Genomic DNA, 18,419 nt, shown 5'->3' with positions numbered 1-18,419 from the left:
ACAGAGAAGGTTCAATTGGGAATGCAGCAAACACATCAAGAGACTTTGCCAGGAGCATGCAAAAGGAAGGTTGAGACATCTGAGGGAGCGCACAAACTTCCACAACAGCCAATCGACCCAGCCATCAGCATCACCTGTCCCACATGTAGCAAGGTCTTCAGATCGCACATTGGACCCATCAGCTATTTCACAAACCATCAAACCAATTGGAACCAATTCATCCTCACCCCCGAGGGACTGTGAGTGCTTGATACATGAATCAATAATGTCTACTCCATATTACTTAGACTTATTTCCTCTGGTTTTGTGTGGGGCAATGGGCAGCAAGACACCACCATTCCACTGGTCCATCACAATTTATTTTGCTTCAGCCCAGGTGGTTTCCCGCTCTTTGAAGGCCCTCCTTAAATATACATCGTCAGGCCTTCTTTGGTCAGCCTTGTCACCTTCTTCCTTCTGGTGGTGTCCATTCTACTGCCTCTCTCATGGGTCATACGTCCAGAAGGCAAAATACTTGTCCTGTCAGGCTTTTGAGTCTCTCTGTCACAAGGTCTCACAGGCACCTCTGATTAGTCCACTGTCATACATCTTCATTGGTGACGCTGTCTCTCCATCTGATGCCCAGGGTCTTACAAGGCAGCTCTGGCGAAAGACGTCCAACTTATGTGACACCTTTGCTTATCTCTCCCATGTCTCTCACTGGCATAGATTGCAGTTGATACTACTATGGGCATGTAGAGTCGCAGCTGTGTTGATGGTGTTGTCTGTCCAGACCAATATGTTATGTCTCGGAGGGGTATGGTTGGGAGCGCGATGAGGTGTTGTTTGGGTCAAGGGGGGTGGCCGGGCCAGTGTGGAGTCATGCCAGGTCAGATCTGAGGGTAAAGGTCAGGGAATCCCATGCGAATGGCGAATACCAAGAGGGGTGGGGTGTATAGTTGGGAGGGCGGGATTTGTGGATTTCCCCCAGGGATGCTGGGCTGTCCCACGTGAGGTGCAGTCTGAGGCTGGGATTTTGTGCCCGCAGAAAGCAACATGGGCGCAAAATACCATGGGTGGCCAATAACGAAGGGTGCGATCCTACGGCCCCATTAGCCGTGGACAAAAATCCTGTAATGGCCGCTAAAGAAAAATGAGGGGGGATCTCATAGAGACTTATAAAATTCTAACAGGACTAGACAGGGTAGATGCAGGGAAAATTTTCCCGATGGCGGGTGTGTTCAGAACCAGGGGGTCACAGTCTGAGGATTCAGGGTAAATCGTTTTGGACAGAGATGAGGAGACATTTCTCCACCCAAAGAGTGGTGAGCCTGTGGAATTCATTACCACAGGAAGTAGTTGATACTAAAACATTGAATATATTCAAGAGGTGGCTGGATATAGCACTTGGGGAGAATGGGATCAAAGGCTATGGGGAGAAAGCAGGATGAGGCCATTGTTGGATGATCAGCCTGATCCTGATGAATGGCGGAACAGGCTCGAAGGGCCAAAAGGCCTCCTCTGCTCCTATCTTCTATGTACCTATGTATCTATAAATCTCTCCAGTGGACAAAAATGGGATTTGCACCAGTGAGATCTCAGTTTGAGATTTTCCCTACCCCCCTCTATTAAATTAATCAGGTTCACACCGAACGAGGGTGTCGTGTGAACCTTCTTTCCATAGATTTAAATCAATTTTAATGTAATGAATGGGTTTGACACCTTAGCATCTGTCCAGGGTGTATCCTCCCCCAGCGGCATAACATCACGCTGGCGCAAATCACTACAGGTTTTCAAAAGCAAAAAACAGTCATATTGACCACGCCGAGGGCACGTCCAGGGCATGAGGGCCAGGGGCATGAGGGACAAGTCTGGGCATTGCTCCTCCCAAGGGTGCAGTGCCATGGAGAACATAAACGGGGCAGTGCCAAGAGGGCTCATTAGGAGATAACCCCCAGCTATTGGCGGGGGCAGGAAATCCCCTGACATGTGGTGGGGGGGAGCCCCAATGCCTGCAAGGGGGAGGGAGGCGAGAACCTCGATGTCTGCGTGGTGGGAGGAGGGGTGGTCCGATGTTGGTGTTGTTGTCTGGGGGGGTTCCCCAATGCTTTGTGGATGAGGTCCTGACCTCCGTGTGAAGGCGGTTCCTGATATTGGTGGGGGTGGTCCCGATTTCCATGGGGAAGGGGGCCTTAAATGTAACTTTGAGATTGGGGGACCTTTTACTAGCACCCTGTAATAACACCCTTTAATAATGTGTGTACATTCGCTCCTCGTCTGCTTGGGTCTCACCCCTAGGGCAGCACAGTAGCACACGTGGCTAGCACTGTGGCTTCACAGCGCCAGGGTCCCAGGTTCGATTCCCCGCTGGGTCACTGTCTGTGCGGAGTCTGCACATTCTCCCCGTGTCTGCGTGGGTTTCCTCCGGGTGCTCCGATCCAAAGACGTGCAGGTTAGGTGGATTGGCCATGCTAAATTGCCTTAGTGTGGAAAAAGATTAGGAAGGGTTATTGGGTTATGGGGATAGGGTGGAAGTGTGGGTCGGTGCAGATTCGATGGGCCGAATGGCCTCCTTCTGCACTGTATGTTCTATGTTCTACAACCCAAGGATGTGCAAGGTAGGTGAATTGGCCACGCTAGATTGCCCTTAATTTAAACATTTTTAAAATGTTATTCGTGGGCTTCTCCTCATATCGCTGATGCCCCTCCCGCCCCCATATTGTGATTTCCCCCCTTGGTGACTTCATATAACATTGGTGAGGTTTACAACAGGTAGGGAACAGCGAGAGCCAGGTGAAGAGATCCCGCCAGGAGGCGCACAGGTAAATGCTGCCCCCGGAGGAGCAGGAGAGGGGGTGCACGGGGAGGGAGGGACATGGCTGTGCAGCACCCTGGTAGTGCTCCCTGGCACTGACCCCTGGCATGGACACCGAGAACCACCTCCCCATCATGGACACAAGGAATCCCCATCACTTGGAGTTCCCCAGAGGGTGCCCCCGCCCTCTCCCCCTGGCACTGAGAATCTGGTTACCTGCCTCATCACTTCTGCTGACCAAGGAGCAGTACCGAGGGGTAATGCTGCTGGGCTTCCTCTGAGCAGCTCCATGGGTTGAGCGATTCCCTGTGTCTGGAAGGAAGGGGGTGACTGTGTGCAAGGTGATGCACTATCAATTACGACGAGTAGAGAGTAATCGAGGCTTTATTACACAGAGATGTGTGGCCTCCTACAGCTGCTGCCGAAATGGCTACAGCTCGGAGAGCACACACATTTATACTCCACCTACTGGGCGGAGCCAGCAGGCAGGGATCTACCCCCGTACCTGTAGTACAAGGGCCTTACCGTAATACCCTCGTATGCAGTGCAATATATACAATATAATACAACAGTGGTGACTACCACACATGGGGAGGGGGGGGTTCCATGTCCATGGGGGAATCTATGTTTCGAGGGGTCTTGCTGGAAATCGCTTGAAAGCCAGCGTTGCCAGGTGGGTGGGCTTGACGCCGTTGGACATTCCTCCAGCAATTCTTTTCCTAAGTGCTGGCAAATACGGGGAGAAAAGCGGCAGTACAGCCGGCGTGCTGTACACTGCTTTTCCCGCCTGAGACAGCACTTTGGGAAAAATAACCGGAATATTCTGGCTTACTCTGAAGTTACAAGTGCTTTTTTGGGGGGGCTTTCTAACTCTTTCATTGTGGCCATGAGGCGAAAACTGGCAGAACCATCCAAAGTTAGTGATTTAAATCCCTTTTGTCGGATGGTTCCCAGGGTTGTTATCCAGGGCAAGTTCTTTCTGGACAATTGTCAGGTAAACCCTTACCTAGGAATTTCCAAGAGGGATTCCCAAGCGCATCTTTGGGTTCCGTCCCAAATCCAGTGTTGGGAAGCCAGGAAGTGATGGCCATTAAATATATGAATCAGAGAGATTAGAAAAACTCCCTTGGATTTTCTAAACATGCAAGTTGTTGAAACAAAATTCCATCGTACACCTTGCTCCATTTATAATAATAATCTTTATTGTCACAAGTCGGCTTACATTGCAATGAAGTTACTGTGAAAAGCCCCTAGTCGCCACATTCTGGCGCTTGTTCAGGCACGCAGTGGGAGAATTCAGAATGTCCAAATTACCAGTTTGAGAATTCTTCCATTTGCCGGTGTCACCACAAGCTCCATCTGACTTTATAAGTCATTCGAACTTACACACAGTCCTTTTTTTCCATGATTCTGCTCTGCAATCTATGTCCCAGGACAGCACAGGCAACAGGTGTCAAAATTGTAAACCGAACAGCTTTATTATATGGGATAACATTATTGCAGAGAGTACTGATATGTCGGAGAGTACTTAGTAATGGAAGAATATTCCTTTGCTGAGCAGTCACTTGATAACGACAACACCCTTCAATTTAACCAACAATAAAGGCAACCCTCAAATACAGAAATCTTGGCAACAGAGACCCTCAACAATGGTAGCCCTTGGCAACAGTTACCCTTGGCAACAGCATCCTTCCACAATTGCGTACAATAACACCAAACCTTGACAGCGCCTGGATACATCGACAACAGTGACCTTGACAACGGCAAAAAACCCTTAACGACAGTACCGGCCTCCCACACACAATCTACTGACAGAATTATTTGCAAAACAACTGGTGGCTCAGGTAACAGCAGTCCTCAGCGACAGAAAACGGCTCTCCATTCCTTCACAATAACAGCACGGGGCGGACACGACCACGTTTAAAGGCCGTCAGGAAGGAGTGATGAAGCAAATAACCTGATTCTCGGAGAAGTGGAACATTTGCAACTTCACAGCACTGTCTTTCTGGCTTCTGGAGTAACTGACTGACTCCTGCCTCCGTCCTACCTATCTTTGTGTGCACAACCATGATTCACTACACAAATGCAAGTTCTTTCCTTTCTCTTACCTGGTGGATGCCAATGGAATGCACGTGAGTGACGTTCCAATCGACGTCAGGGAGTGGAGACCCCGATCCATTACAGGTCACCACCGCGTCCTCTCCGGCCTTCACCGACAGGTTACTGTGACTCACACTGATCTCTGGTAATTCTGCACAGCAGGACAACAACAAAAAAACCATCAATCTCACACAGCCGAACCTTACAGATCCGGCAAGACTTGTGCCTGCGGCAGTGGAAGGCCGACAGAACAAATATTAAAGCGGGAGGCGAGGTGTGTCGACAAAATTACTGCTCTAGCTGTGTCAGAGTCTTGTGTCCGGGACAGAAGCTGCTGTAGGCCGTGCAATGAGATCGCTCCCTCGTCTTGCTCTAAACTAAAGCCCGGGACTCAACAGGTCAATGTAAGTGACAGGTTAAAGAGACGGAACGCTAACACAATGCACGGATCGGTCGGTGTACAGTCCAGAGTGCCAGTCATGAAACAGACATTTCAGGTTCCACAGTGCTTGAAATATCAAACGTGACTGTTAAAAAAGTAGATCAAATGTAAGGCCTAATTTCAAGGGCATATCAAACCTGTACAACTATTGCGGAATAAAGGGTGCTCAGCAACAAATGCGAAGGCTTCCTGCCCAGTCGCCATAGTTGCAACACAGGAGGAAGCCATCTGGCCCATCACACTCATACTGTCCCTCTGAAAGAGCCTCCAATTGATCCCATACCCTGTTCCTTACCCACATCCCTTATGTTTTTATTTTCGAATATTTGCCCATTCCCTTTTAAAAGCCATTGTGGATTTTGCTTCCCCCACTGATGCTGCCGGAACATTCCATTTCTCAACAATCAAAAACATAACAAGGTGCAGGAGTAGGCCTTAACAGCCCCTTGAGCCTGATCCACTTTCAAAAAAGTTTATGGCTGATATGATCTTGGCCTCAAATCCACTTCCCTGCTTGTTGCCCATAAATAACGTAAGAAATAAACAAGAAATAATTCTTCCAGTCTCTCCTGTCATCAGGCTGGTGAATTTTATGTCCTCCAGTTACCATCTCAGTGACAAGTGGAAACAGCTTTTCCTGACTTTACTTTATCAAAGTCCCTCAAATTTTTCCAATTCTCCATTAGATCCTCTCAGGCGTGATATCACCTTAATGGATCTCTTTGCCCCCTCCATTACCTTTCAAAACTGAGCGTAATATTCTGCAATCAACAATAATTTGTGTAGGTTTAGCAAGCCCTCTTTGCTTTTGTACTCTATGGGTGCGATTTAACAGTCACGTTGCGGCCGGTGAGGGTCGGTGCGTGCCGATTAGATCGCGGGAGAGTCTGAAATCAGGAACCACGTCGGGCGTCGCGCGGTTTGAGATCTAACTGGCCCGCTCCCGTTGGCGGGATCCGTCTAGACGCGGCACAAAGCTAATTGAGGTCAATTAACGGCGATTTCCATCTCATTAGCGAGATGGAAGCCTGATCTAATGGCCTCCCTTCATCTAACCGGCTCCCCAGTGAGAGGTCACACAGGCGCCGATTAGCACTAGTCCACACAAAAAGGGTTTGTGGGGGTTCTCTCAGGCCTTTGGAGCTCCCTGGATGCTCAGGGGCAGGGCAATGTGGCAACCTGGCTCACCCTCTGGCACCAGGCACCATGACACTGCCACCCTGGAAGTGCCATGGTGCCCGGGTGCCAGGGTAGCCTGGAATGTGTAGCTGATCTCCCCAAAATATAATTTTTTTCTTTGAAGCATGTAGCACAGGCAGCCATTTTATTCATTGCTTCTGCACAGGCCCTCTCACAGAAATATGAGTTAGTCCCTTTCTACCATCTCTTTCCCCCCCCCCCCCCAAAGGCAGCTATTTCCTTTTCAAGTATTTATCCAGAACCCTTTTCGAAGTTACTGCTGAATTTGCTTCTTTGACTTTCATGAACATTTAGGCAGTTCCACATGAAAAACTTTAATCTCTAGCTCAGATGGCCGCACCTTTACCCCCAAAGCACCAACTCACCTATAAAGAAGTCCTCGGGCCCCCCACACCCTTCCTCACATGGCAGGGCACCGCCGGTTCCTGATCCCCACTGTGGGAGATATGCCAGACTGGCACTGACAGCCTGGTACCCTGCCAGTGTCTCTACCAGTGCTTCCTGAGCACCTTGACAGTGCCAAGATGCTAGGCTGTCACAAGCAGTGCCAGTGTGTCACCCTACACAGCGGGCAACCACTTGGGGACCTCCGATCTCCTGGGAGACCATCCTCTCCGATTTCCTGGGAGACCCCCACCCAAGTATGGTTCCTCCAATCCCCATTTATGGGGACCAGCACTGAGCAGTGCTCACCTGAGGTCCGAGGCGAAGGGGTTAGATCCCAATGCCTCGGTAAATCAGGAGAGTGCATATTAGAGTGGGACTAGCTGTCTCGCTCTATATTTACAAATTTGCCAGATAGTGATCGTGCCTACAATGGGCAGGATTCAGACTGCGACGTATTACGAGATCACGTTAGTTCTTGCGAGACTAGGTAGATCTCGGAAGAGGGATCTCCAGGCATCTACCGGCCATACTGCCGTTCGGGCACAACACCAGTGGTAGATCGCATCCCCTGCACAATGCTCTGGGGACCTGGGTTCAAATCCCACCATGACAGATTTAATTAGAAGTCTAACGATGACCATGGGCGCAATTCTCCGGAAAAAATTCAAAGTGTGGTAGCGAGCGGGAATTGCCGCGAGTTTCCCGGTGCTCGGCCCAGCGAGGCCGGCAGCGCTATTCAATGTTAATTGGTCCACTTAACGAGGAGACGAGCCTCAAAATTTGGATCTGGAGAGGCTCCTAGATGAGGTGGAGGCCAGGAGGGATGTCCTGTTCCACCGAGGGTTCTGGAGGGTCAGCCATAGGGCAACCAGTCTGCCTGGGAGAAGGTGGCGGCAGCTGTGAGCTCGGGGGGTGTGACCAGGAGGACTGGCCTCCAGTGCCAGAAAAAGATCAACGACCTACACCGGGCAGCATGAGTGAGTAGATACCATTGCCCCCCACGCCCACCCCCCCCCCCCCCCCCCACAATGGACCATCCACCCCCCAACTCTCTATGCAAGCCCCAACCCTCTCCCTTCACCCCTCCCCCTTCAACTCCCCCAACCCTCCCGCCACCCCCTCCCCCTTAAACCCCCCCAATCCCTCCTTCACACACCCCCTCCCACCACTGTGAACCACGCCTGTGGCTAATGATGCCCTCTCTGTGTCTGCTCAAGAAAAACTCTTCCATAATCGACGGGAGAGGCCCAGGCTGGCGGTGGGGTGCCAGATTTAAGAATCCTTACCCCCTTCGAGGAGCGGGCCCTGGTGACTGGTGTGGCCGAGGACAGGGAGGTCGCCAACGTGGAGGCTGGCGTCCACCACAGAGGCGAGGGACCACCACGCTCCACCCAGGGGACTTGTCAAACGTGAGTTGTTATTGCCTGACTGACTGGCCCATTCCTCCCACTGATCACATGTCCATTCTCCCGCAGGTCCTCCAGCCGACGGCGTCGACCTAACCCAGGCGGCCCCCTCTCCTTACTCCCAGGAGACCACCTCGGAGGAGAGCTCTGAGGATGCAACAGTTATAGTCGCAGCACGGTCCTCCAGCAGCACAGATACACACATCTCGGTGGGACATGTTAGTGGACAGGTTTGGGGGGCACACTCAGGCGAGCACCACACTGCAGCTGTGGCAAACTAGAGCAAGAACATAGAAATGGATGAGAACTTAATTACAGAACCAGAAACAGATGCAACCTGTGAGAGGAGATACGCGAGACTGAGGAGAGGTGCTGAGGGCTAAGCACACAGTTATTGCTTAAACCCTTAGCGATGGCCAATATTAATGTGATGCAAACAACATAAACAAAAACAGAGAACAGTGGGGACCATGTCTGCAGTTAAAGACTTGCAGAAGAATTTTAATCAGCTATGCAAATCAGCTACGCAGATACTGTCTGCATACTCTTGTTAATTCAAAGTTGCTTAATTTGAATAATTCATCAATTCAAATTGAAAACTGTGGAAAAAATCCCCTGTGTTGTTTCCTTAAAAGAGTTTAATTTGAATTTGCGGATAATTTAATTCTTCTTCGAGTGAAAAATTAGTGGATTGTATTTTGGCCAGTTATAACAGCAACATGGGCCCAGTACCCATTGCCTCTTCAAGGTACTTCTTTTACACTCCACAACTTTCTCAGGGGTTTAGCAATACTTAGCCAATAAAATAAAAACGCAGAGGCTCTGAGATTCCTCCTAACTCCCCCGACCGGACATCCAATGTGTACTGAGCTGGAACTGAACGGATTGGCATTCGTGGATTTAAACCTGCCTCTGGCAGGCAGCCAAAAACAGCCAAGAGAGGATCTCCAATGGGAACCTATTGGGTCCTTGGGAGAGTGGGGGGGTGGGGCAGTGTTGGGATGGGTGCAGGGTGCGGTGCAGAAGAAGGCAACCTTCTTGTGATTTGAAGGTGGGGGGCGGCGAGGCCTTCAATAACGCTTAAAATGAGCATTAAGCTGCTGCTGTGAAAGAAATATGGGGTCAAGAGGAACTGTGAGACTGTCAGCTGTGGCTGAGTTAGTCCCAACTTGTGGATTCAGTCTCCCTCCAGAGTTCTGAGCACAAACAAGAATCCTGGGCTGAGACTCCAGTGCAATGCTGATGGTCCACCGCACTGCTCGCTGTGCTGTCTTTCGAATGGGACGTTAAGTTCAGGTCCCACCTGTGACAGTATGAGTATTGTGAGAATAATGAAGGGTTAACAATTTACTGTAACTGCATCCAACCACTAGATGGCGATCAAGCGCATACACGTGCATCACGTGATACTCTTGATTCGAGGAGAAGGTTGTTCGGCGAGGTAGAGAATAGTCGTGCTATCAGGAGCTCTGTCATTAGAATCATAGTGAATCTGTAATCTTTTATGTCTTAACAAGCAAGTCGAATCTATTTAGTTGTCGTGTAAATAAATTAGCTTTGTTCGAAACTTAGCTTAATGTTCTTTGTGAAACACTACACTCCGAAGTCATGCTCATGCAGAAAGCAAAGAACATCACACCATCTAATTAGCCATACGACAGTCGCGGAATGTTTTCGAAGGAGAGCAGGGGAGTTATCCCTGGTGTCATGGTCAATGTTTATCCCTCAGTCAACGTCACTCGAAGAAAAGATGACCCGGTCATCATCACTCTGTTGTTTGCGGGAGTTTGTTGTGGGCAAATCAGCTGCCATGTTTCTTACAGTGCAACAGCGACCATACTGAAAAGAACTGTACAGTGGTAAAGCACTTTGGGAAGTCCTGAGGCAATGAAAGGCGCTATAGAAATGCAATTTTTTTTCATCTCTTACAATGCCTGGCGGCAGGAACAATGTGAAGAGGGTGGCGCTCTATCTTCAAGGGCCCTTTTCCCCCTCTATTTATGCACTCATAGTGCATTGGCAATCAATATCGGGCCCCCCAAGAGTGAATTGGAATCTATCGCACAGAGTTTAGCTCACGCATTTACCAAAAAGCCAGTCCTGCCCCTTAATATTCCTTGAAAGACTTTTCACCTTCTCCGTTGAGGACTAATTTCCTCTGCCATGTCTGAACGCTACTTACCACACTGTACGATGTTCATGTAGGCGAGGAGGATGTTGGAACTTTCTGTCTTACAGTACAGCTGTTGGCGCTCCAGCTGTGCCGCCCCTGCCTCCTGCCACAGCTGGATCCAGCGGATTTCACAGCTGCAGTTGAATAGGTTTCCAACCAGAATACTGGAAAGTCACAAAAGAGAAATTAATTGTCTTTGTCCCGGCATAGCAACATCATGGAGTAGGCCTTCTATGGACACAAAGGAGAGCCAGGAGGATTGGTCTAGCAGCTTTCTCTCATACCTCCACCCAGGGTGATCTGATTGCCAATCTCTCTCAGTTTATAGCCGGTGCAATTGGTCCCTAAACCAGACCCTGCACAGATATAGCTGAGATTAGTGAGTATGTGCAAGGAGTGACTATATGGGAGGAACTATGGACTGAGTCTGCACCATTTCAGCACATTATGTTGGTTGTTCGAATAACATGTACACAGCTAGAATTTCCTGCAGACAGTGACTCAAATATCTTAATGCTAAACGTACCAGTCATGGTATACAGATTCTTTACCATGCGCAGGTACAACCCCATCGCACCAGGATGGTAAATTAATCTACAACCCAGTTATTATCAAGGTCCAAAAGGCATGGGCTGCAGGTTGGTTAATCACCAGAGGTTAGGTATTGTGGGCACTGGACCACACAACCAATGGCATTCAGCAGCTAAGAGGGCACACAACTAATGGGGGGTTTCTAGAGATTTTGGCAGTGGAACAACTACTGGACATCAAGAAGCACAGAGGCTGTGTAATCACTGGGGACCAGGGGACGTTTCAACTGGTTGGAAACCACACCTGATTGTACCTGAATATCCTCCACATTTGGGATGTGGATCAAATGAATTCAGGCAATGAATTGGTGCAATTGGTTTGTTTATAATAATCTTTATTATTCTCACAAGTAGGCTTACATTAACACCGCAATGAAGTTACTGTGAAAATCCCCTAGTCGCCACACTCCGGTACCTGTTCGAGTACACCGAGGAAGAATTCAGAATGTCCAAATCACCTAACCAACACGTCATTTCGTGAGTTGTGGGAGGAAACCGGAGCGCCCGGAGGAAACCCATGCAGACACAGGGAGAAAGTGCATACTCCGCACAGACAGTGACCCAGGCCAGGAATCGAACCCGGGTCCCTGGCGTTGTGAAGCAACAGTGCGAAACACTGTGCTGCCGTGGTGCCCACAGTTGTTTCATTTTTATTTTTTTCCATAGAATTTACAGTGCAGAAGGAGGTCATTCGGCCCATCGAGTCTGCACCGGCTCTTGGAAAGAGCACCCTACCCAAGGTCAGCACCTCTACCCTATCCCCATAACCCAGTAACCCCACCCAACACTAAGGGAAATTTTGGATACTAAGGGCAATTTATCATGGCCAATCCACCTAACCCGCACATCTTTGGACTGCGGGAGGAAACCGGAGCACCCGGAGGAAACCCACGCACACACGGGGAGGATGTTCAGACTCCGCACAGACAGTGACCTAAGCCAGAATCGAACCTGGAACTCTGGAGCTGTGAAGCAATTGTGCTATCCACAATGCTACCGTGCTGCCCCCTAATAATTGCTTATTGTCACAAGCAAGCTTCAATTAAGTTACTGTGAAAAGCCCCTAGTCGCCACATTCCGGCGCCTGTTCGGGGAGGCCGGTACGGGAATTGAACCCGCACTGCTGGCTGTGTTCTGCATTATAAGCCAGCGATTTAGCCCACTGTGCTAAACCAGATCCTTGTTCCAACTGCTGTTGTATCCATTTAAATAACATCTTGTCTGGATATCATTGCTGGTTGTCACTGTACGCTGAGGTATGGCTATCTGGATTGAAACAGTTCACTTCTGGTACCATGATTTGTTATGTTGTAGGTGTAACATAAGAGGCTTCCTTGTGGTGCACTTGACAAAGGAAGGTTCAGACGTGGAGATAACTTCAACACGTTGATTGAACTATTTACACTTCTATTACTCGGGTTCGACACTACTGCTAATCCTACTATAGCTACCCAGACTGACTAACCAGCTGCTGCAATCCACGTGGTGGGTCTAATATTGAATGAACCCTGTGTCTGTACTCACTGACTGTCTCCACTGGAAAGAGGCAGATCATGTGTGTGGTGTCCTTATATATGGGTTGGTGTAATGCCCCCCTGTGGTCGTGTCACCTCCTTGTGTATCGTGAATGTCCATTGGTCGCATCCTATCTAACTGACCTATTGGTTGAGTGTGTGTGTGTGATGTTTCTGGTGCTCCCTCTAGTGTCTAGCTAGCCTACATGCATTTACATTGATGCACATCACCACAACTTCCTCCGGACATAGCCTTAAAATCGAGGAATCCAGCCCAGAGTCTTTGAGGCAGAGGTGGAGTGATTCAAGGGGGTGATAGGTTGTCAGGGGTAGGTGGGTTGTAAATTTGAGGTTACTATCAGATCTTATCAAATGGTGGAGTGGGTTTGAGGGGCTGAACGGCCCACTCCTGCTCCTTTTTCCTATGTTTGTAAGGTATGCTTGGCCTTGGGCTTGGGAGCAATACCAGCCAGATGCCTACTCCTCCAGTGATTCATGTGAAAAGACGTATGAGTAGGAACCTGAAAGGTAGGCCAGCAGCACGGTTCAATTCCCGTACCAGCCTCCCCGAACAGGCGCCAGAATGTGGCGACTAGGGGCTTTTCACAGTAACTTCATTGAAGCCTACTTGTGACAATAAGCGATTTTCATTTCATTTCATTTCATGAGAGCTGAGTTAGGTAAGTGTGTGCTTCATGTCATCCCCTTCCATGGTCATAAGACCTGTGTAAGGATGGATGGTTGACAAAGGAAGCGGAGGGTTCTTGGTCTCTGTACCCTGGAATTGCACTCCAGCAAGAGGCCAGTACCTCCAGTGGGAAAGAGTAGAACTCTGACAGGGGTTGGGAAGGGAGGATTGGCCAGCACAAAGCAGGCTCCTGTAATTTATAGTTTCACTCCACGTCACACAGTCAAAAGAGCATTGGGTCAGAGTGAGGTAAAGTGGTCTGGATCACTGGAGAAGACAACAGCCCTAAGGCACACCACGAGGCTCTGCTCCTCGGGCTATGAAGGGAAAAGGAGAACTTGTAACTGGGCTTGAAACAACACCACATGCTTGGTACTTACAGCTGGGCGAGTCGAAGTGTCCGAAAGGGCTGCCAGGACAGGCTGGTGAGATGATTGCCCGAGAGGTTACTGCAGATTCAAGGAGGAAATGAAATGTATTGTTAATTACTTTCAGTGGAACAAGCCCAATGCTCTCATGTCAGAAACCTTACTGTATTCGGAGCTACATGACGATTAAACACAAGTGCCCTTATTAACACTGTGACCAGTGGGTGGGGTCTTGCTGTATTCACCCAGCTTAATAATCTTGTTTGAAAAGTGCACACATGATCAGAAATGTTACCCTGTTTCCTATTCCACCCCACAGAAGTTATCCACACATCTCCTTGAGGCCAGCATTTCCAGGGGATGCTGAATCCTACCTTCATTTTCTTTCAGTTAATTCTGTTTTTACAAATCAGAGAATGCCAAGCCAGGCGGGTGGTGGAAGCGGTAAGGTTGAGCAAACTCGAGACTCTCTGCTCAGGAGATTAAGCGCGTGTCAATTAGTGGCTGAGAATCAATGAACGAGCTAACAAATATTCAACATCAAAAACAGCCACCGTTCCAAATTGTAACTCAAGTCAGTGATGTGCAGATGGGTGAATCAACCCACACCTCCGAGGCTGGAGGTGCAAACATTGGACTGCATGCCATAGGACCATAAGACATAGGAGCAGATGTTGGCCATTCGACTCATTGATTCTGCTCCACCATTCAGTGAGATCATAATTGATCTGGGGTGCGATTCAACAAATAAAGTTCAGGGGCGGGATTCTCCGACCCCCTGCCGGGTCGGTGAATTGCCGGGGGCTGGCGTGAATCCTGCCCCCGCTGGTTGCCGAATTCTCCGGCACCGGATATTCGGCGGGGGCGGGAATCGCGCCGTGCCGGTTGGCGGCCCCCCCCCCCGGCGATTCTCCGGCCCAGATGGGCCGAAGTCCCACTGCTGGAATGCCTGTCCCGCCGGCATGGATTAAACCACCTCTCTTACTGGCGGGACAAGGCGGCGCGGGCGGGCTCTGGGGTCCTGGGGGGGGCGGGGCGATCTGGCCCCGGGGTGTGCCCCCGCGGTGGCCTGGCCCGCGATCAGGGCCCACCGATCCGTGGGCGGGCCTGTGCCGTGGGGGCACTCTTTTCCTTCCGCCTTCACCATGGTCTCCACCATGGCGGAGGCGGAAGAGACCCCCTCCACTGCGCATGTGCGGGGATGCCGTGAGCGGCCTCTGACGCTCCCGCGCATGCGCCGCCCGGCAAAGTCAGTTTCGCGCCAGCTGGTGGGGCACCAAAGGCCGTTCCCGCCAACTGGCGGGGCGGAAATCAGTCCGGCGCAGGCCTAGCCCCTCAAGGTTAGGGCTCGGCCGCTCAAGATGCGGAGGATTCCGCACCTTTGGGGCGGCACGATGCCGGATTGATTCGCGCCGTTTTTGACGTCGGTTGGCAGACATCGCGCCGATTGCGGAGAATTGCGCCCCAGAGTCTGGTTTTGGGCGCACTTAGCTGAGAAAGACCCCGCTATTCAGCCGCAGCTTGCTGTTTTTTTGGCATCGGCGAGGAACGGCAAGTCGAGGCTGCACTTTAGTTCAGCTCACCAATGCAGGAAGACAACTCGTGGATCGGTGCGCCATTTTTAACGGCACCACTATCATTTAGCCCCTCTCCGTGACCCCGCCACGGCTTCCGGACCATCCCACTTCACCCAACTGACCTCTTCCGGGGATCTCGAGCAACCACCCTCACCCCACATCCTATGGGCAGAGCATCCCCCGGCCTGATCACTGGCATGGGCAACCTGGCACCCAGGCACCTTGGCAATGCCAGCCTGGCACCATAGCAGCACCCCTGCCAGCTTGGCAGAGTCACCTAAGCACTGCCAGGTTGCCCAGGTGGCAGTGCCAAGGTGCCCGGGTGCCAGCAGGAGTGCCAGGGTACTACCCTGCCCAATCCCGACCACCTGGATGTCTATAATGGCCTGGGAGACCCCCCGCCCCAGGTGCCATTACGCCCGGTCCACATTTGTGGAAACCAGTGCCTGACACAGTCTCCCAGGTGCGGCTATTAGGTCCCGGACACCAGGAGAATCTGGCTAGGTCCCGGACACCAGGAGAATCTGGCATGCGCACATTTAAATAACATGCTGATCGGGATCTGGCCCAGCAAGAGCCAGATCCAACCGCAACGTACGGTTGAATCACGTGAAACATCGCGAATCTCATGAGAGGCCTCTCGCAAGATTCAATGGCCTCTTTGCGGCATCAAGGTGGGAGAGACGCGGCCGATAAATCGTGCCCCTGACGTGTTAATCCTCATTTCTACTTGCCCACCTTACCCTTGATTCCCTTACTGATTAAAACTCTCTCTACCTCAGCCTCAGACCAGAAGACCATAAGGCATAGAGCAGAATTAGCCACTCGGCTCATCGAGTCTGCTCCGCCATTCAATCATGGCTGATATTTTTCTCATCCCCATTCTCCTGCCTTCTCCCCATAACCCCTGATCCCCTTATTAATCATGAACCTATCTATCTCTGTCTTCAAGACACTCAGTGATTTGGCCTCCACAGCCTTCTGCGGCAAAGAGTTCCACAGATTCACCATTCTCTGGCTGAAGAAATTCCTCCTCATCTCTGTATTAAAGGATCGTCCCGTTAGTCTGAGATGGTGTCCTCTGGTTCTAGTTTTTCCAACAAGTGGAAACATCCTCTCCACGTCCACTCTATCCAGGTCTTGCAGTATCCTGTAAGTTTCAATAGGATCCCCCCTCATCCTTCTAAACTCCAACGAGTACAGACCCAGAGTCCTCAACCGTTCCTCATACGACAAGCTCTTCATTCCAGGGATCATTCTTGTGAACCTGCTTTGGACACTTTCCAAGGCCAGCACATCCTTCATAGAATTATAGAATTTACAGTGCAGAAGAAGGCCATTCGGCCCATCGAGTCTGCACCGGCTCTTGGAAAGAGCACCCTACCCAAGGTCAACACTTCCGCCCGATCCCCATAACCCAGCAACCCCACCCAACACTAAGGGCAATTTTGGACACTAAGGGCAATTTATCATGGCCAATCCACCTAACCTGCACATCTTTGGACTGTGGGAGGAAACCGGAGCACCCAGAGGAAACCCACGCACACACGGGGAGGATGTGCAGACTCCGCACAGACAGTGACCCAAGCCGGAATCGAACCTGGGACCCTGGAGCTGTGAAGCAATTGTGCAATGCACAATGCTACCGTGCTGCTTCCTTAGATACGGGGCCCAAAACTGCTCACAATACTCCAAATGGTATCTGACCAGAGCTTTATACAGCCTCAGAAGTACATCCCTGGTTTTGTATTCTAGCCCTCTTGACATGAATGCTAACATTATGTTTGCCTCCCTAACTGCTGACTGAACCTGCATGTTAACCTTAAGAGAATCATGAACAAGGATTCCCAAGTCCGTTTGTGCTTCTGATTTCCTAAGCATTTCCCCATTTAGAAAATAGTCTATGCCTAAATTCCTCTTTCCAAAGTGCATAACCTCACACTTTTCAACACTGTATTTCATCTGCCACTTCATTGCCCACTCTCCTAGCCTGTCCAAATCCTTCTGCAGCCCCCTTGCTTCCTCATTACTATCTGTTCCTCTACAGATCTTTTTATTATCTGCAAACTTAGCAACACTTCCTTCAGTTCCTTCTTCCAGATCATTAATGTATATTGGGAAAAGTTGTGGTCCCAGCACAGTCCCCTGAGGCACACCACTAGTCACCAGCTGCCACACTGAAAAAGACCCCTTTATCCCCACTCTCTGCTTTCTGCCAGTCAGCCAATCCTCTATCCATGCCAGGATCTTACCCTTAACATCATGGGCTTTTAGCTTATTTAATAATCTCTGATGCAGCACCTTGTCAAAGGCTTTCTGGAAATCTAAATAAATCATGTCCACTGGTTCTCCTTTGTCTAACTTCCTTGTTACCTCCTCAAAGAACTCTAACAGATTTATCAGACATGACCTCCCTTTGACAAAGCCGTGCTGACTCAGTCCTATTTTATCATGCACTTCCAAGAACTCTGCAATCTCATCTTTAATAACGGACTCCAAAATCTTACCAATGACCAAAGTCAGGCTAACCGGCCTATAATTTCCCATCTTCTTCCTCCCTCCCTTCTTAAACAGTGCTGTTACATTAGCTACTTTCCAGTCCTCTGGGACCCTTCCTGCCTGAACGATCACCAGCAATGCCTCCACAACCTCCTCAGCTATCTCTTTTAGAACCCTGGGGTGTAGTCCACCCGGTCCAGGTGACTTATCCACCTTCAGACCTTTCAGTTTCCCCAGAACCTTCTCCGAAGTGATGGCCACTACACTCACCTCTGCTCCCTGATTCGCCTGGAGCTCTGGCATCCCACTGGTGTCTTCCACCCTGAAGACGGATGGAAAGTAACGATTCAGTTCGTCTGCCATTTCTTTGATTCCTATTACTTATCCAGCCACGTTTTCCAGTGGTCTAATGCCTATTTCTGCCTCTCTCTCTTACCTTTTATATATTGAAAAAAAACTCTTCTGATCTTCTTTTACATTACTAGCTAGCTTGCACTCATATTTCATCTTCTCTCCCCTTATTGCTTTTTTAGTTGTCCACTGCTCGCTTTTAAAAGCTTCCCAATCCGCTGGCTTCTCACTAATCCTCACCACTTTGTATTCTTTTTTTTTTCCTTTTATGCCGTCCTTTACTTCCCTCGTCAGCCATGGATGCGTTGTCCTCCCCTTAACATGTTTCCT

At 50.0% G+C, this 18,419-nt stretch overlaps 1 protein-coding gene and 1 long non-coding RNA gene across 5 annotated transcripts in view; one reads left to right on the top strand and one right to left on the bottom strand.

The window, feature by feature from the left end:
• The window catches only part of LOC140387461 (NT-3 growth factor receptor-like), a 1,104,107-nt gene that overhangs the window by 615,010 nt on the left and 470,678 nt on the right, over positions 1-18,419 (bottom strand). For all 4 annotated transcript variants that reach the window (XM_072470576.1, XM_072470577.1, XM_072470578.1 and 1 more), the window contains 3 exons: positions 13,675-13,743; positions 10,512-10,666; positions 4,903-5,045 (listed from right to left, as the gene is read on the bottom strand). In XM_072470576.1, coding sequence (XP_072326677.1) covers positions 4,903-5,045; positions 10,512-10,666; positions 13,675-13,743 — 367 coding nt within the window. The remainder of the gene's footprint in view (positions 1-4,902; positions 5,046-10,511; positions 10,667-13,674; positions 13,744-18,419) is intronic.
• Positions 4,556-18,419, top strand: part of LOC140387462 (uncharacterized) — a 55,641-nt gene continuing 41,777 nt past the window's right edge. The window contains exon 1 of the long non-coding RNA XR_011933877.1: positions 4,556-5,298. This is a non-coding gene — a long non-coding RNA (uncharacterized lncRNA). The remainder of the gene's footprint in view (positions 5,299-18,419) is intronic.

This window comes from Scyliorhinus torazame, chromosome 12 (assembly GCF_047496885.1).
Source record: "Scyliorhinus torazame isolate Kashiwa2021f chromosome 12, sScyTor2.1, whole genome shotgun sequence".
Taxonomy (NCBI): domain Eukaryota; kingdom Metazoa; phylum Chordata; class Chondrichthyes; order Carcharhiniformes; family Scyliorhinidae; genus Scyliorhinus; species Scyliorhinus torazame.
This window is presented reverse-complemented; position numbering and strand designations above follow the sequence as displayed.